Consider the following 20,689-nt stretch of genomic DNA (forward strand, 5'->3'; position numbering starts at 1 on the left):
CTCTCTCCTCTGCAACTTTCAGGTCCCCGTGTGCCACTGCCTTTTTACTTTGTCCAACATTTCATCCTTGTCATATTCCTGATCCCCAACATCTTCCGAGTTGTCATCTTCCAACCGATTTCCATCGAATAGTTGTTATTGTCTTCTTTTCCACACGAGGCATGCCCCTCTACCTGTTGTTCTTTCTTGGTGTCTATGAACACATTTGAAATGTTAGGAGTTTCGCATTTCTCATTTTCAACACCTTTAGCTTGCTTTGTACTAGTCTTCAACTTTTTGGGACATGGTATTTTAGTGTCTTTACCTGTTTGTGTAAGGAAAAGAACAATTATTTGAAACTGATTTCAAAAGGCAAATAGATTATTTAAAGATAGATAATAATAATAAAAATAGTAGTATTTAAACTTGAAGAAAATATGGCCCTTGAGGGGTCCCCTTTAGGGACAAGGGACATATTCCAACACAACCCTTGCCTTAAAGGGGACCCTTGAAGGGCCATATTTCCATTGGTTGTGTTGGAGTGCAGATGTGATTGGTACTAAATAGTACTAAGTGCTAAGTGCTACTCATAGTGCTAAATACTACTAATACTACTAAGTACTGCTACATACTACTAAATACTACTAATACTGCTAAGTACTAAATAGTACTAATGCTAATCCTAATAGTGCTACATAATACTAAGTGCTAACTAAGGTACTAAATACTACTAATACTAAATAGTACTAAGTGCTAACTAGTGCTAAATACTACTAAATACTGCTGATACTAAATAGTACTAAATACTGCTAAATACTACTAATACTAAATAGTACTAAGTGCTAAATAGTGCTAAATACTACTAAATACTACTGATACTACTAAATAGTACCAAATGCTACATATTAAATAGTACTAATTGCTAACTTAGAGTGCTAAATAGTATTAAATGCTAAATAGTACTGAATGCTAAATAGTACTAAATGATGAATAGTACTAAATACTAACTTATAGTTTTAAAGACTAAATAGTACTAAATACTAAATAGTACTAAATGCTAGATAGTGCTAAATGGTACTAAATACTTAGTAGTATTTAGCCTTTTAGGCTATCCTTTGAGTACTAAATGATATATAGTACTACATGCTAGGTGGTGCTAATATTACTAAATGTTGAACAATCCTAAATGCTAAATAGTGCTAAATGCTAAATAGTGCTGAATAGTACTACATGCCAAATACTACTAAATGCCAGATAGTGTTAAATGTAAAATAGTGTTGAAACACACAGTACTAGCAGTGCTAATAGTAGATATTGCTAAGTAGTACTAAATGCTAACTCATAATAAATGCTTAATAGTATTTAGCACTTTTAGCTATCCTTTTAGTACTAAATACATAGTACTAGTAGTGCTAGATAGTGCTGAAACACAACTGTACTAGAAGTGCTAGATAGTGCGAAATAGTACTAAATGCTTATGCTTTTAGTACTAAATGCTAAATAGTACTAAATGCTAGGTAGTGCTAATATTACTAAATGCTAAACAATCCTAAATGCTAAATAGTGCTGAATGTACTAAATGACAAATACTACTAAATGCCAAATAGTGTTAAATGCTAAATAGTGCTGAAACACATAGTACTAGCAGTGCTAAATAGTACTAAAATCTAAATAGTACTACTGAATGCTAAATAGTGCTGAATACTACTAAATGCTAAATAGTACTAAAGTCCAGATAGTGCAAAATGTTAAACATTGCTAAATGCCAAATAGTTCTAAATCCTAAATATTGCTAAATCACATAAATAGTACTATTTAGTACTAAATAACTGACTTCAAATGTACAGCATATACAATATTATATTACTCTATTGATGAGTAATAAGTAATAAGAAAAAAAGAGTGAAGATAATATACCTGCTTTGTCAAAGCCCATGGCAGCCAACCATGCATTTGACACCAATACATTGCAGGACAGATGAATACATTGCAAGTTCTCAGAAAAATGGAATGCTACACACATGATGTGGTATGTGTGCAAGCATGGTGCAAAAAGCACATCAATAGTTTCTTGAGAAAATCCAAGCCCACAAAAAACACATCTGCACATTTATTGAAAGGGTAAGTACACACTACTTGTAAGAGGACCCAACTCTAAAAACTAAAACATCGATTTGTACATGGAAGTTAAGAATCTCCCCATTCAATATTCACGTTCATAGTCGTTGCTGTAGAGCCTGTGGGATGGTGAGTTGGTGCTGGATTCAGAACTCTAGGACCCTGACTTGGAAGCTTCTTAATCAGATGCTGCACATTGCTCAAAAAACTTGAGCTTGCTTTGTAGTGCTCTCCAACGCTGATTCGTTGCCTTTTTGCTGATTCAAATATTGCTTTTGCTACATACTTTAAGAACAGTATTATGTAATAAATTATCTACTTTACTGTGCACCCAGCTAAGTGTATGTACAATTGATTCAACTTTTGTGAGGGCTTTGCGCTCAGTTGTAGTAGCAGCCTCAAAATCTGCATGCAATCTTGTATTCTCCTTTAACACTATACCCTTCCACTCATGCAGTACACCTTCTTGCTCCACACTGAACTTCCGTTGATCCTGTAAACGTACAAGCTCCCTGTTTTGCTGTAGAGTTACCTACATCATGTTTGTCCTCGATACACGTGATGTCCAAGCTAGCCGAGTGCAAATTCACGTCTCTATGTTGGGCAAAGTCATCCCAATCCACATCTACTCCATGAGTAGATGCAGCGAATGCTCGCGCCAACACTGTACCAACTTCATTGTTCGTGACTGTTTTCGAATTATAAATCCTATAGTAAATCTTTGTAAAATCGTTCAGCAACGATTTCTTTAGCCGACCTATATGAAAGCTACGCCGGCTCTCTTTGTCATTGTTTCCCCATATTTCTCAGATCCAGGTGTCCAACTCCCAGCTTCGCTCTCAGGAAAAATCTCCATCCAAGATTGACTCCAATCAGAATTGCTATTGGTTTGTTGTCCTTAGTCTTTGGCTTCTCTTTGGTTGGAGTCGGAATAGAAGCCGCTTTGCTATCCATAGCCTTTGTCTTCTCTTTGGTTGCAGACTTCTTGGATGGGGTGTTTCTTCTTAGAGAAAGGACATAGGGCTTCTTGGAGGCAGGAGATATGATGCCTTTGGGCGGTCTTCAGCTACTACTGCAAAGAGAGTAACATTTTAGTACTAGGACTCACACTAAGATGAAACAGAGTAAAATAACAATGAGAGAGAGAGAGAGAGAGAGCAACAACAAAAGCAAAAAGTTTGCATGTTGACAGAAGGAATGGCAAAAGACAATCGCATGGAGGTCCAAATATTGAATTATGAGAGGAAAGCATTTAGAGAATGGAGGAAAAGCAAAGAACGAATAGAGAATGGGGGAAAAGAGAAGAACAAATAGAGAGAGAGAGAGAGTACCCACGAGAGAGCGACCCGCAACATCTTGCCAGAAAATTTGAGGTGGAAATCAGAAGTTCAGAAGTTTGAAAGTGGAAGCTGGAAATCAGAAGTTTAGAAGTTCGAAAGTGGAAGTGCAGGTTTGAAAGTGAAACACATGAGAGGAGATGCAGTGCATGAAAATGTGTGTATGAGCATGAGAATGCGTACATGAGAATATCTTGTGCATGAGAATCTGTAATCAATAAATATATTACTGCACATTGATTCGAGAAATCTCTCCATATCGCACACTACTTAGTACTACCACATTCTTGCCAATAGTATATACACTGTAGCATGCTTTCACCCATTCTTTTCTTGTGATGTTACATTAAAAAAAAACACTTTTCATTACATCAAATGAAGGGCTCACTTTGTTAACATAATTTACACTGCATTTTTTCAAATAAACAAAGTCAAAAAAAAGTTTAATGCGAATGTGTTAAGAAATGTGGGGGACATCTGACCTATATGCAAATGCATTCATCACAAAGTCACAAGCACAGTGTGTACAAGCAATACATGCAAACTCCTACGAATACTGCATTCACATGCTTAAACTTCAAACATGAAAATACAGCAAAAGCTCACAAAGGCACTTACCACAAGGAAAATATCCCAACTCTGCCCAATGCTAATGAGTCTCCAAGAACATCGAACATATGCATGCAGACAACAAAAATAAAAAACTACATGGCCACAAGTCTCCAAGAACACCTGAGATATGGACGGAGACAAAAATCACAAGCGGCCTCTCCCACACCCCCTTGTCAGACTCTCACCACAGCCTTTTATCCCTCTCTCACGATTCAACACCTCGATTGTGACACTACATAAATGTCATCACTTTCTCTGCATCTTTGTACTTCTAGCCATATTCCAAGAACTTGAGTAGGTGTCTTGGCCGCCGACCTCTCCCACACCTCGTCAATCTCTCACAACATCCACTTATCCCTCTCACGATTCAGCGTCACCTTCTCCCCACCTGATGATTTAAAAGTGCCGACTTTCCAGCATAGCACCATTGTTTATCGTCCTCTCTCTTAACAGTTCGCCCTCTCTCCAACACCCTGCTTCACAGAACCTATATCCATCTACAAAGCAAACCTCACAAAGATTCCTGGCCCATCAAGTGGCTGTCTTTCTTTCTCGTTTAGCAAACTTGATAACACAAATGTTCGAACAATTCCGAATATCAACTACATGAAATCACCACTCCACAACAACAACGAAATAGCCACCAAACACTAAAACTGCCACAGCAAGAGAATAGCGCCCACTACAGTAGAGCCGCGCATGCAAAACGGACCCAAGAGCAAGCAAAACCTCCGAAACCACACATGCATGCAAACAAGAACGAAAGCTCAAGCAACACTCGAAAAAGCAAAACCTTAAGAAGTGGCCATCTCTATATTAAGGTCCAAACTACATAGATTGCAGTGCGCGTAAGCAAACATACCAATCTGCTCATAGGTCACTCATCAATGCTCAACTAGGTCACATTTTACAATCAACAACACATGCAAGAACTCTGTCGTGTCAAAGCAGATAGGGATTTACCTTACACGACCATCCTCCAACAATGCCTTTCTTTATCATTCTTTAAAGAGAGCAAGCCAACAATAACTACTCTCTTCAATGATGAAAACTATGTGCATCCTAAACAGTAATTGAGATCTTCCTCCATCACGAAATCCTGCTCCATCAATCATCACCTTTCCTGCAAAGAGAAACCAAAGCCTCTGAACATTGCTCCTGCCCCATGCGTCACGAAGACACCCACCTACAAATCTGCAAAGAACGCCTCACAACATGCCGCAATGATCCTTGCCATAACGCAGAAAAGATGCAGAACACAACTGCCTGACACAATTGCATTGAAGATCTCCATATGGAGACAAAATTAAACTCTCATTGAACCCGCTAACCACGCGTTTAACCTTGGTCAAATTGACCAACTAACGAATGGCCCTCGTTAAGGGCGCGCTCTCTCTCTCTCTCTGTGCAGCTTTGACGTCGAAATGCAATCGGCACATGCAAGAGCACTCGTAAGCGTTGCGTTATTTGCAAAGCGGTGTTCAAACTTACGGAATAGAAAATTTCTCAAATGTTGTCAGCCGGGCTCTTTCGTATACAGAGAATTCCGACGGAATTTACAGCAGGATATCTGCGATTCATAATTTCCAGCATATCTGCGATTCATGACGAAGTCACTTTCAATGGTATGGTAACCAAGCCGGAGGAAGAATGGAACAGAAGCTGAGTGAAGAATTGCCACGCTGGAGCGAGATTTCACTTGTGATTCACTGCATTGCATTTCTGCCGGATCTCGCCGAGGGGGGTGTGACCGGTTTTGACGCCGATGTTGGCCATTTTGTTGATGGAGAGGACGAAGGCAGGGAAGAAGGCCTTGGTGGAGGTAAAGGAGTGCACCAATGGGGCAGTAGAGGGGTTGGCCGTTATTTCCTGATCGATTTGAAGGATTCCGTTACCGGCCAGTAGTTGCCCAAAATACGCCGTGTCAAAGATAGCCGGTGTGGCTTGGTCGAGTACCACAGCCGGGTCGAGATCAGACTCTGTCGTGAACGGATCTGGGCAAACTCCAAGTAGTTTTTTCACTAACGCAGGATTCATCGACGGGTCTGCTGCGCCTGTTCCTTGGAAGTTGAAAAGCCGGTCATTGAAGAAGCCACATAGTGCTACCCCCACTGTGTGAGCACCTGCAACGCCGCATCAGCACCACATTAGCCCAATAAACCTCGCTCCATTCCACATAGTTGAACTTTGTTTCCACAAGCTAGAAAACTCTTAGTCTACTGTCTATGATTGGCCTCCTCCTTTGCTTTAAAAATTTGCACACTATGCACCATCTTTTTTGCAAAATAAATTATCACTTTTCTATCATGGAAATATTGCTTTTGCCAAGGAATTAAAATCACTCTACCTCTTAAAACTCTTGCGTTCTAGGAGAGAGAATTTATGCAAGTAAATAAAGACACTCGCAAAGTAGCAGCAACTCATGCGGTTGGGTGCTCGCTCACCTAAGCTAGGTACTCGCATTTGCATCCTTTGGGATGTCCTCTACTACCTATCATACCTCTCACTATAAGCCACGAGTAGTTGTGTCCCTCATAGATGGCCATGCTTAGTGTGAGTTGGGGGGGGGAATTTTTCAGAGAAATAAAGACACTCAAACCATTGCATGCTTTAGGATTTCCATTCATTGCTACCCAAAAAAACTTTAAGGATTGTATGACTCAAGAGTCTTTATTGTCATTTTAAATTTCAAAACAAACACACAAGGTAAGTGTGTCCCTACAACTTACACCTTAGAAAGAAAATTACATGGCTTACATATAATATGAAATCCTAAGGACACTTCAAGGTAATGAAGCTATTTAATTTCTGGTAGCAGACTAGAAGGGGTTGTTGTTGTCTCCTATGAAGTAAAAGCGCCTATTTGTGTCTTTCAATCACCTCACAATGACTAAGGCTTGGCCTAGTCGTCAAAGTGGGAGTGTGTTGAGGGCATGCAAGAGTTCAACCTTGGTCGTTGATAGGACGAAGGGACAGGTGAGTGAAAGTGAAGTGAGGCAAATAAAAATAAAAATCACAATGACTAAATTAAGATCTTTAGTCTCATGCACGACATACTCTAAGTCAAAATTGAAATAATTTTATTGAATGTTAAAAGAATGGCAAGCAACCACATAATAGATTTTCAAGTAGCATGCTCCACAAACCAATTCCTCTTAGACCTACATTGCCATGACTCTCCCAGGACGATTTCTTTTCTTTTTTTTTTAAAAAACTCGGCCTTGAGAGGTACTAAAATAGTGGTGATGGTAAGGACTTGAGCGAGATCCCTATATCTTGCGATATGCCCATTTTTTTATCATAAAGCCAAATTATATTAAAGGGGTGGTCAATCCCCAAAGAACCTATACAAAATTGGGCCAACTTAATTTTGGGCAAGTAGCACGTGGCTTATGCAAAATAGCGACAGAAAGATCATCTAGAAACCACACTTACTCCAAAAAATAATTAGATCAAAACTACTCAAGGAATGTATAGTGTTCAACATGACACTCAATTCAATCACATAGGACTTCAAACATAAAAGGATTGATTGAATTGCATCACTAGCTACTGAAACCACATGAGCGATTAGGTGCGCTCACATGATGGCCTCCAAAAGTCTCCCCTACTCCTTTATGTAAATAAGAATGGCCTTAGGGAGGGGATTCCCCCTTTTTGAAGGTGGCAACTGACTAGACTACAGTTTTCAAAGGAGCAAATAGCTTCCAACTCTTTCCCGCAGTGTGAGTTCACGTGTATATTTTTTTCTTCCCACACACCCATGGCAAACTACGAGGGGCCGACCACCCGTAGCTTATACTTAAAAGCAACAAAAAAGCTTCTTGTGCTGAGCTACCGAGATACAAGAGAAAGAATCAAAGTTTAATGTGAGCGCCAAATTTAACATTGTGCAACTAACATTGCCAAGCAGCAACAGCTCAAGCAATTGGGCGTTCACCCACGTGAGCTGACTGCCTGCATTCCATTCTCTCAAGAAGCCCACCTGAGCTGGCTGCATGCATTCGATTCTCTCAAGAAGCCCCTTGTTGCCTATGATGGGGCCATGTGTGAATGATAGTAAGATTAGAAGTCTATGGAACTCTCAATTAGGATTAGCAGAAGCTCTTGAGGCTTGCTTACCTAAGAGGACCACCATGTCTTCGATAGACAGCCCCTTCTCCCGGAAGCTCTCGGCCGCTTGCTCCACAGGAAACGAAGGACTCGGCAAATTCAGCGCATCCGTCTTCAACGACACTTTTCCGTCCAGCCTCCCTGTCGCCACAGGATACCTTGGCCCTCCTGCCTGCATTCATCCATCACTTAGCTAGCATTTATGCCATTAACATAACCACTGTCTTTGCTTTAGCCTCATCCTAGCATACATCGTTCAGGGTACAGTCCTATCACGAGCTTCTTTTCATTGCCAGGCTTTGCTTAGCTTACAGACATCGGTCTGTTCCTAGCTTGCAAGGCTTACCAATGCCACAGAGTCCCGGACACTCATCACTATAATGTCCGCGCATGACACCACTCCTGGGCACACTCTTTCCACAGCTTCTTTCGCTGCCTCTACCAGGTCGAACCCTCTTATAGTCAGATTGGGGCCTGCTTCCTTTTCTGCCTCGTTCCCTTTAGTGGAGTCGATAAGAATGGACGCATCAGCTCCCTGCATTGTTCGTAAAGTTACGGATGATTTTAAAAACTTGGACACAAGCTAGGAGCTAAATGCAAGGGACAATGGGGGAGGTTACGAATTCCTACGCCGTAACGGACGTAGAAGAAGATGGAGGAAGCTTGAGATATCCACTACTGAAAAAAAGGTTGACAAATGAAAATCGAGATTGGTTTATTCGCGATGGAGCTTAGTAGAGAAATCAAACTTCTAGAAATGCACGAAGGACATAGGAGTTGGAGACACTCGTACCCTGACGAAGGAATCGTGGAAGAGCATACGAAGGAGTGCAGGGGTTATAGTTTTGTCAAGGAGGAACCGCTTTGCAACCACAGCCTGAACGATAGCTTCCGCCCTGGGGCACGTTCTGTTGTAAAATCCGACGACAGTTCCAGGGGAGGCAGGCACTGCAGCGACACTGAGTAATGCGGAGAGGAAGAGGGCCGATGCAAGCAGCGGGCAATCCATCATCAGTCTCATCTGGGACATCTAGTCCCAGCTTTGTTAAGGAAATGGTGCGAGAAGAAGTAGTAGCTGCTGTAGCCCTTGTTGCTGGCGAGCAACTCCTGCTACAATATTGAGCAGCTAAAAGCTCTTGAGATCTAACCGACTGGGGAGCCCTGAGTTCCGACGTACTGCTACGAGCAATGTACGTCCATCTGTGAACAGCAATCAAGATGAGTCTTCCACTTCCATTCGGTTCGGAATCACGCGCAACCGCATATCACTAGCTGGCTGCTGGCAAGGTCGATCATCAACAGAATCATCGTCGTCATCGTCATCATCATCTTCATCGGTGCTCTCCGAACGAGATTTCAGTCATCACCCACAAAAAGCTTTTTCCTGACGGAGCAAACCGCCAAGGAGTTTCTCTTTTTATCGAGCTTTGAAAATTGCAACCACATGGAAACATGCCGGTATACGCGCGGCAAACAGTCTTTCTCGTGCTACGATTGAGCAACGAACACATTTGTCAGTTGGGAGCAAGTGCTACCCACCAGCAGCGTTTCAATACGTGGGTGCCACTGGGACCGACGATGCAGCGATCAATTCTGCACCACATGGTATAAATAGGGACATAGATATGGACCGTGAAAGCAGTGCACATGATGCACCCCCGTCTCGAGGGCGATGTGCAGGAGATGCCGATCCGATGTATGGTTTCTTCCGAAGTTCCGAGCTCTTCTCACAGCAGTCGCAAGGCTTCTGCTGGACAGGGTTCGTTCGCATGGACGTGCCTTGCACATATTGGTTACGCATCTTTTTGCAGCTGCCTGCTGCTGCTGATCAGAGATAAGCCCTACTTCTGTCTTCGCCTCCTCCACTTAATTCATATCGGGCATGGACATGATCCATCAACTTGCTGAAACTTGAATGCGGGGACGCGTGATCCTTTTGATGCCCTCCTGGTGCTGGTATTGGTATTTACTGCCTCTCTTTTACGCTTCCGCCTCCTCCCCCCCCCCTCCTTGCCTACCACTGCCTTATCAGTCACGAGCATTGAGCATACGTAACATCGCCGCGCAGCTAAAATCTCCAGTTAGAATGTCGGTTGTATTTGTCTTCTCACCATAATAATATCCAATCCAATGGACCCGGGAGGCGCGGGGCGGAGGAGAGAGAGAGAGAGAGGTTTTTGCTGACATTCAACCCAAAGTTACTCAATTTTTACAAACAGCCCAATAAACAAGGGGTCTCAAGATAGAGGCCAACGCGTAGAACCCTCTCCTCATGACGAACAAACAAGAGACCACCAAGGAGAATTGGAGATGATGTGCCATCTTCGGGCACTTATAGGCTATTCCCGCGTACGCCATGGCTACAGCCCCCCTTGGCATAAGGCCCTTTACACACCAAAGAGTGCCTACCCATCATAAATGGGGGGAGCCAATCAAGATGCTCCATTGGTGTGGATGGGCGGCCCTCCCTTTATATATAGCAAAAATTTAGAGGAGTCCAAAAGTTGAGTGAGCTGCCACCTCATGCCCATGATAAGAGATTTCTTGGGCAGGCAACTTTGGCTGCCCAAGTTTGGGCACCCATTTTTCAACCAATCAAATTCAAGTACAGGATCATTTCTCATTAAATGCTCCCTTTTTATAAAGATTCTTGTTTTGGCGGTGTGTAACCCCCCGGTCCATTGAAGACTCTCCAAAGCTTTTCTTGGCTACCCACAAGTTAGGCTGTGTGTAACCTCCCTAACAAAGTAAGGCATGACAATCGTCCCTGTGAGGAAGCTATTGCATACTGCCTACAAATGCTCTGGATGTGCCACTGCTACTCGACTGCAATAGCTCCTTTTGCAACACAGCCGACTAAAGCCATTGCCTACTATGACGAATCACAGCCTTGTACTCACTCATAGACCCGATTTGCCCAGATAGAGAACCCTAAACTCCGTCTCCATTGGGGCGATAATTTGCTAAGTTTTGGCAATGCAAAAATGGGAGTTCTTCATGGGAACATGGCAAGCGGTCGCAAAAAAAGGCAAATTTGCCTCTTTTGCCACACGCGAGAACGGCCTCTTAAGTGCATTTTCCAGTAATGGGGCAATAAGACTCTGGCCTTAGCACATGCTAAGGGTCAATAACATTTATGCTTGTGTTTTCGCCATGGATACATCATCATCTCGAAAAGGAGCTAGATTATGCTAGGCTTTTCAAAAGATGTATCATGAATCATCTATTGATGTAGACTCTGGATGATGCCTTCAAGTCTTTCAAACTTCATAAGGTGGAAGCACGTCATATTTGTTGTCACATTAGATGACTAAAGGTTGGGGATTGCCCATCGAAGTTCTTCTTCCGAAAAAGAGTGTTTGTGAGTATATAGACAGCTAGATTGGACCAAAAATAAAAACAAGAGAGCACAAGTGCACATAAGCCTTAGCTTTTGTGTAACCAAGAAAGCTACAATAATTCCCTTTAGTTGTTGCTTGATATCACTATAGCATATAATTTACTTTTGTGCATTTAAGTGTTCTATTTATATACGGAAGTGTGATGTCAAAACAGTCTTTACTTAATTTAACTTGCAGTTAAAGAGTTAATGGGCTTTGATGTTATGCGCCTCCAGATTGATATTGTGGGAATGGCATGTTGTTTCTCAATACACCAAAAGCTTATATTGCCATTATTATTCACCTTGGGTGGTGCCTGTACCACACTAGTTTCCCATGACGAATCCACACATCCTACAAATCCATTCATCTTGTAATAATAGAAGCAAACCACCACATTAGTGGATGTTAATATCCTAGGGCAACCAACCACCCCGCGGGCGATAACTTATCCTGTACTACTACCATGCTATCCCTATACTAATGCCATGCTATCCTAAAATTTGTTGCACATTGCTATACTAAAACAATGCTCTTTAGATTGTTTATCGTTTCGTTCACCGTCAGATTTTATCCCATGCTTGTTTTTAGTATATCCCAACAACCACCGCACTGGTTTCCCATAACGAATCCACACATCCTACAAATCCATTCATCTTGTAATAATAGAAGCAAACCACCACGTTGCTGGCTGTTAATATCCTAATACAACCAACCACCATTGCTGGTGAATATCCTAGTGTAACCAACCATCGTGTTGGCGATAACTTATCCTACACTATTGCCATGTATCCCTACTACTGCCATGCTATCCTAAATTTTGTTGTAGAGTGCTGTACTAAAACATTGCCCTTTAAACTGGTTATCGTTAAAACATTTAAGTACTAACATGGAAGCAGGTCAATACAAAATCAGGTATTATGAGCACCATGAGAAAGTCCACAAGTCCAAGATATGTATGCAAGATTTTTATTTTTTCAAAATACAACGACATTTTGCGGCTCAAGGAAATTCCAAACTCCCAACTATCTTATCAGCCTCTCTATAGCAAGCATCTCCCAGCTCTTTAGGCCAGTCTAATGCACAATGGTAGACCTCTTCACACACTCAAGTTGCACACTGCTTGCTTGACTCTGCCGACTTGTACGCCCATAGCAACTCCTCCTTTCGGTGGGGGTCCTCTTCATCATGGTCTTTGCACTCTATATATCTTCGCGCCTCATGTCCTACCAAAAGAAACCTATAGCATGAGCTTGACAAGTATCTTAAAGGAGTAGGAAAAACATTAGCCAGGGAAATTAATATTCACCGCCTCTGCCGACTCCAAGGAATACACCCACCACCGAAGCATGTCTTCCTTACAACTATTTTCCTCCTTCTCCGGGTCTATTTCTACGAGGATGTCATCCAACATCGTTTTTAGATAGAACAAAGAAGTTTCGGGGCTAGATTTTATAATGGGCTCTTAGTTGTGTCTGCATTGCACTTAAATAGGGAGAGAGTTCATTGAGCCCAACCTTCTCAATCTTCAGTCTCATGTTGGTTTGGTAATTGAAATCTTTGAGTTCATTGAGCCCGACCTTCTCATTCTTCAGTCTCATGTTAGTTGTCTAATCGAAATCTTTCATCTCACATTAGTTGTCTAACCAAAATCTTCCGTCTCACATTAGTTGACTAATCAAAAAATGATCTAATCAAAATATTTTGCCTCACATTACTTGTCAAATCGAAATCTTTCATCTCGTAGTATGGTCCTTGGCAGGATCAAAGGACACTATCTAGTCACATAGTTGAGAAAACATTGCCCAAGTAAACTCTAGATAAGATTAACAATTCAATAGATTACACACAGATTACATCTCAAAGACTCCTTTCCTTCAGATTACATCTCAAGGACTCCTTGTTGAGCTCCCTGATTGTAGGCTCGGCCCTCCTTGCTCCTTTCTAGAATGGGGCTGGTTCCTTCTTGTAGGGGCCTAACCCCTCCCTTCATGCCGCTCCTCTTTCCTTGATTTGAGGTTCCTGCTTTTTGTAGGCTCGGCCCTTCTTGCTCCTTTCCTGAAGGGGGCTGATTCCTCACTTCAGGCTTCTTTTCCTCACAGACAAGCTCGGTCTTGGCCTTCTTCAATTTGAACTCCTTGTCTTTTGTATCTTTTTCCCAAATGGTTGTAGCAAGCAGGCACATTTGATCCGTCCATGACTTGGGCAATGATAAATGACATTCTCTACATAGCAATTTTGTATGCACAAACACCCCAAAGCAAAAAACTTGCACAAGGTGGTAGCACGTAGGCCATCAGATACATCTGTCATCTATGATGGGGGTATGGAAGACCATGCATTTTGGACCCTGCTGCATAGCAGGATAGGCATTCGATTTAACTATTGTGGCCATTAATACCATAGTCTTGCTCTGTACATGATGAAGTTGCTTCTTGATTCCTTCCTCCCTCACATCCTAAGGTTGTAGATGTTCTCCTTCATCTCCTCTACTTTTTGCTCACTCTATGCAATAGCTTCATCTGAATCCCTGAGCATCTGTTGAAGCTGCTTAAATTGTTAAAAAACATCTTCATGGGCCATTTCCAAGACTTCCACTCTAGTTTGGAAATCTCTCAGGATGACACATTGTTTTTCATAATTGTCGAAAGCCACGGCAAACTCGTGCACATCCCTATCGTAATCTTCTGGCAAGGTCTTGTAGCTTACTCTTTGAACTTCCAACAACATTTCAAAAAACAACCCTCACCGTGCTTGCTATAAGTTACTCCACTGTGGCTATTGCAACTTGCTCCACCGTGGCTGCTCTCTGCATCCTTTTTGGCTTGGAGAGCTGCCTCATTGTCTTCGCTACCCCGGCTGCTCTCTGCCCCATCTTCTTGGCCTTAAAGCTCTCTCGCAATTCTTGCATCACCTTTCTGGTTTCTGCATTCTCCATTTTCAGCTCCTCCCTCATCTGGTCTTTTTCAATGTTCAATGCGCTCTACATGTTGCAGAGCCATTTGTAAAGACCCTCCTTTTCGGCTGTCTAATCTTCAAGATCCTTTCACATCTTGTCTAGCTCCTTGTCCGCCATGTCCCCATCACTTCTCACTTCTTTGAGCCTATCTTGGAGCTCCTTCATGTGCTTCTCTACTTCTTCTCTTCTATGCCTTTCCATGTCGACCATTTTGGTAGCGGCCTCAGCTTGCTCTTGTGCTTGCAAGGCCCTCGCTTGTGCCTCTTCTACCTTGGCTTCTGCACCTTCCCTGAGACTTTTCTCAAGTTGCACTGCCTTTGCTACATCAATGGCTTTCTCTTGTATAAAAGTCACCTTCTGAGACATCTGCTTATCATATTGCTAAAAAATCCCTTTGAGGGTAGATGCCATCTAGTGCATTGCAACTCCTACAGACTGAGATGACAATTGGGATTTGCCATCCATGCAATTCTTCAAGTTGGTTAATACGCTCTTGGAGATTGCCCTTGAGAAAGATACATCACATCCTTTCAACTGCTCTACTGCTCCTTGAAGCTACCAGAACTTGCAGGTTCCTCTCGTATAAGGAAAGAAGTGAATGGTCTTCTTCAGCACATCTTGGAGGTCTATTGGCAAGCTTAAAATCTTGACTCCACCATCTTTACTAATATGAGTGGTATACATCTAAACTCTTCCACTGCTTCTCAAAAAAGTGTGCTTGCATACTGCCTCCAGAAATTCCTAGAGCATTTTCAATAATGCTTTCATTGATGGTAATCTTCTGACCTTGACATACTAGTTGCCCCTCCACATTCACCTCCTGTACCAACCCGGTGAAGTTTTGGAGAGCATCCAAATTGGGCTTTTGAAGAGCAAGAGAGGAGCTCCCATATGTTATGATTTCAAGATCAGGGGAGGAGGGGCTCTCGCACTGTGCTGCAAAGGGGGAGGAAAGATTGTGTGAGGAGCTCCTGGACTGTGCAGGGTCCATTACAAGAGGGGATAGAAGTTACACGAAGAGTGCAAGGGAGATAGAAATGGCCGAGAGGAATAGAAGATGAAATAGTGAAGGAAATGGAATAGTGGAGGCTTGAGTTTGCGGTCTGATTATAAGGAAGAAAGAAATGGTCAAGAGGGATAGAAGATGAAATAGTGAAGGAAATGGAATAGTGGAGGCTTGAGTTTGTAGTCCGATTGCAAGAGAGAACGAAACAGTTGAGAGGGATAGAAGACGAAATGGTTAAGGGAATGGAATAGTGGTTTGTACCCCAACTACATTGTCAAGGTGAGAGCCATCACGGTGGTTGGCTCGAATTTTGATTAATTCAAGGCAGCAGTACTGACTTGCATGGTAATGAGTGATTAGAGGTGGTGGCATCTAAGATTCCCAGCCACGTCTGTGGTGGCGGCCAATATGCATTGGTCTGGCAGTTAATTATGAGCCACCATAGTGGCCCGCAATTACTTAACTTCCAGTTACCACCACCGGGCTTGCATGCATGATTACTACGAGTGCAATAAATTACCAGTCACTGGGCTTGCATGCTCAGGAGAGTACTAGAGTAAATGCTAATGAGGGATTAGAGGTGATTAGGCTTCATGATTTACTTTTGGTAGGAATTGCTGCCCGATGGTGGTGGTTTCATCAGCCATGGCTGTCATGGCTACGATTCCATCGGGCTGGCAGTTAAAATTACCAACCACCGCTCACCTACCACGAGCCAACCACTGGGCTTAAGCATGCATGTTCACTATGAGTGTAGTAAAAATTACCAGTCACCGGGCTTGCATGCTCAGTAGAGAAGTAGAGTGCATGGTAATGAGTGATTAGAGCTTCATGATTTACCTTTGTGGGAATTACTGCTCATTGGTGGTGGCTCTCATCAGCCATGTCTATTGTGGCTAAGATTCCACCAGGCTAGCAGTTAATTACTAGCCACTGGAGTGGCCACCACATGGCGTCTGCTTCATGATTACCAGCCCATCTGGGGTGGTGCCTAAGATTCCACCGTGGTGGCGTGCAATTAATATGGATGGAACCCCGGGCTCCAGCCAACGTGGTGGCTCGAACTTTATAAAATATATAAGATTTGTATCATTTGGCATTTTACTACGTTGCTTTCATCTGCCCCTGCTCTACTACTTTGCTCCACATGCTCTGCTACTTTTCTCCACACCCCTCCTCCAGCTCTTTTCCACCCCTGCTCTACTTTGCTCCATGCTCCCTCCTCCAACTCTCGTCACTCATCTACTCCCCTGCTCATTTGCTGCTCACCCACTCTTTACCATGCCTACTACCACCCCCCCTAGATGCTCTGTGATCCCAATGTTATCTACCTTCTCATATAAGGTGATTGCATTGCACTTACCTGGAGTAGAAATGCTAGCACTAGTGGAGACCCTTCATTCCCATAGTTAATTCCCCACACATCTGCATGTCACCACCTTAGATAACATGCTCACAGAGGGCCTCTTTATGGATGTGCTATATGGGTTCCCCCTAGATGTTGATGAAGGCCTCAGTATTTTTTGACTAGAGTACTCTCGACTTGTTGGGGGGGCTATAATCTGAGTCCTGGCAATGTGCATGGTCTTCAACCTCTCCATCGTATCCTCCTTTGGCTCCCTAAAAATTTTTAATGCAACAAGATAGACTAGTGAAAAACTAAGTTGTACGAATTCCCTCTTGCTCAGACAAGGCTATTAGCATTGGCTGAATGTAATCTTTTGGCCTCTAAGGCTCTCAATGATCTTTTGTCTTAGTGGATGTAATGTTTCGGTCTCTAAGGCTCTCAGCAATTGCTAAGTTTTTATTACATTTATGTAATCTCCTTTTGTTCAATTTGAGGCTCTTAGTATGTACTATTGTTAAATTTTATATTTGAATGGTTATGGTCACTAGCTGTAATCTTTTGGCCTTTAAGAATCTCAGAAATTGCCGAATTTTTATAAATGTAAGATCCTCTATTCAAATTTTTATCGGTATAAGTTGTTAACTTTTATATAACCTGTTATTGGATGTAGATCTACATTGTCATCTCTTTTGCTCAATTTTCACTCAATAAATTGTACGTTTTCCCTCATTTATATTTACTACAACAAGGACTAAAATGCTAGGAAAGACGGACTATAGTTTCCTTGGTTTATGACTAACATAGCACTAAAATAACTCCAATGACCCACCTTTGTGGTTGCATGGAGATACATCTAGAAAAATGCAATTAAACTTTCAGAAAATGCAATTGATGATATGACCCTTGAGGGGTCCCCTCTAGGGGTAAGGGCCATATCGACATGCATTATACAATATCCAGGATGCCACTAGATAGAAATGGCATGTCAATATGGCCCTTACCCCTAGAGGGGACCCCTCAAGGGCCATATCGTCAATTGCATTTTTCTTGGTTGCACAATGGAATACATTTTCCTTGGTACACAAATATATAGCTCCAAGAACTAGCACGGTAGTTGTCATAGACCTCCTTCTATTTGCCAGCACGCTGGTCGTCATAGACCTCCTCTTGTAATACGTAAATATAAATAATGGAGCTATAACTCCAAGAACCAACGTGGTGGTCTCTCCAACTTGAACACACTATTTAAAATTTTTGGACTTTCTCTCTTGGTTTGGACTTTTTTTGGGAGCATATCCTCTCCACTCAACTTCACTTAGTGAGCTCAAAAATTGGGTTTTTTAGAGCACTAAATGGGTCACTTATATACAAATATGGCCTTATTAAGCTAAAAAGTCAAGTGGTGACCTCTAATAAAAAAATATATGGCTCAAGGAAGCTATAATTCCCAAACTTGTGCATGGTGCCCCCATCCAATAACTATAATAATAATAATAGTAGTCTCCTAACTCTAGTTCAATTTTAACACTATGCTGATAAAGTGAAAATATGACACCATATGAAAAGAGTTTGTTGAATTCAACATATAAGTGGTGTACACCATTTTTTTAAAAAAAAGAGTTTGTTGAATTCAATATATAAGTGGTGTATAGATACACCCTTTTTTTGAAAAACAAAGCATACAATACTTTATCTTATTGGTGGTGTATAGATACACCATTTGTATGGAAAAAAGCAGGACGACCTTCTTTGTCATTCCTAAAGGACGACTTTAATGATGCGGTTGCATTTATAGTGCTTCCATGGCATTTAAGCTTGTAGGTATTTCCATGAATTGTATGAACCACTTTTTCTTTCACCTCTGCCTAGATGGTCCAGTATGTGCCATGTGATAGTCCAGTTAACCATTGATATCCTCGATTGCAAATGGTTCTCCCATTAACCATGGGTTTCAATCTAGGTTTATAGTGTCTTGTGCTCAAATCTTGATTAGTGCCTTGATGAAGAAAGCATGAAAACTCTTAAAGAAGATAGTTATGTCCATTAGGCATTGTCTTACTCTAAATACCAAGGCGTATGGCTACACAATCATCTTTCCCAACTTTTCTAATGCAAAGTCTCTTGCAACAAACTCAATAAGCATCCTTTCCATATTCTCCTCGAATAACATTACATGTCTCTTTGGTTCTGGAATTGATGCCATGATTCTTCGCCTCTTCACACTCACATACTTTCTTTTTGTAAATAGTGTCTTGCATTTTCTAGTTGTAAGACCATCAAACCTCGAATCCATTTCCCTTGAGTCTTCATCTCTATAATCAAATGCTGTGTGGAATTGAGAATTATTTGATGCCTTATAATATCTTGGAAATGGCAATGTGGTAGACATGTTCATTGATGTCAATTTGTTGCCAATGCCTCTTGAATTTTGTGGTTGAACTCTTTCTCCTTCGTAACTCAAGATTCTCCCATCTATATTCTCTGGCATGCTAGCAAAAATATTACAAAAAACATGATAAGTCTTAGATTCTCTGCCTCCTTTGCCTTGCATTCGAGTGGTAACATCATGATCATTATCACGAATATCATCAATTCCTGTTATTGCATCACTTATCCCATCGATCTTTGTGTGTATTTTTCTTTGTAGTCCCATCTTATTATTCTCAACACAATACAAGTCTTCTATATCAGTAAGCATATTTGAGTCACTTGCAACACAAAACATCTTCTATACCAGTGAGCCTATTCGAGTCACTTGCAACACAGGACAAGTTTTCTATACCAGTGAGCCTGTTCGAGTCACTTGCAACATAGGACAATTCTTCTATACCAGTGAGCCTGTTCGAGTCACTTGCAACATAAGACAAGTCTTCTATACGAGTGAGTATATTTGAGTCACTTGCAAGACAAGAAACCTTTTATGCATCAACATCTGTTACTATAATGTCCTCAATACCTGTGAGCATGGCGCTATGATACTCTTGATCACTACTATAGCTTCTTATCAATTTGGATCCCATTTGTGTTATAGTCCTTTGCTTCTGATAATATTCTGTTGTGTCTTCCATGACATTGAAGGACACTGTCTTGGGCAAACTTGATTTCAAGAAAGCTAACCCCCATTTACAAGTACTATGAGCTTGTAGATGAGACGTAGTATTATTAACATCTAAATGTGAAGTACTATCCATTGCATTTTGAATGACACTTGCACTAATCAACTTAATTATCTCCACTATACATAGAAAACTGTGAGCATAGCCCTTAAAGTTGCCAATTGCTAAAACTTCTCCGGAGCAAGATAAAATCTCTACTTTTTCCCCCTCAAAATAAGTTTTCTTGATATCTTGAAAGTATGTCTTTGGAACAAATTTGTCTTGGTCCTAGAGCGTTCTGTGTGCTTGCATATCAAATATGTCACATTGTAAGATATCTCCCAATGTTTCAAAGTCTCCATGTGGATATTTTAAATGTACTTCAGGATTTACCAAATTTGTCCAAAAGCCACAACTTCATTCTTCTTATATAACACCACATCCATACCCTCTGTTAGGGTGAATACATGTTTTATGTACAAAATAGATTAGCAACTCAAAAAAAGACACAATAAATAATCATTGAGCTTATTATTACTTAATAACTTTTATATCAAAACTAGCAGAGAAGGCATTAAACCTAAACCCTACATCCTAAACTTTAAACAATTAATACCAAAACATCTTAACCACCGTAAATCCGAAACTTTAAAATTTTAATCCCTAAACCCTAAATCCTAAACTCCTAAACACTAAACCCTAAACCCTAAACCCTAAATCGTAAATCCTAAATCCTTAACCC

At 41.4% G+C, this 20,689-nt stretch overlaps 1 protein-coding gene across 1 annotated transcript; it reads right to left on the reverse strand.

The window, feature by feature from the left end:
- Positions 1–5,589: 5,589 nt before the first annotated feature.
- On the reverse strand, positions 5,590–9,261 carry LOC147880939 (peroxidase 57-like). Its single transcript, XM_087370136.1, has 4 exons — positions 8,953–9,261; positions 8,506–8,694; positions 8,169–8,331; positions 5,590–6,169 (listed from the first exon to the last, which is right to left on the reverse strand). Exons 1-4 carry the CDS (start codon positions 9,187–9,189, stop codon positions 5,742–5,744), a joined length of 1,017 nt encoding a protein of 338 aa, XP_087226262.1. The 5' UTR covers positions 9,190–9,261; the 3' UTR covers positions 5,590–5,741.
- Positions 9,262–20,689: the final 11,428 nt, after the last annotated feature.

The sequence above is a fragment of the Dipteris shenzhenensis genome, chromosome 31, assembly GCF_047967505.1.
Source record: "Dipteris shenzhenensis isolate YYH24624 ecotype China chromosome 31, Dip_SZ_1.0, whole genome shotgun sequence".
In the NCBI taxonomy this organism is placed as follows: domain Eukaryota; kingdom Viridiplantae; phylum Streptophyta; class Polypodiopsida; order Gleicheniales; family Dipteridaceae; genus Dipteris; species Dipteris shenzhenensis.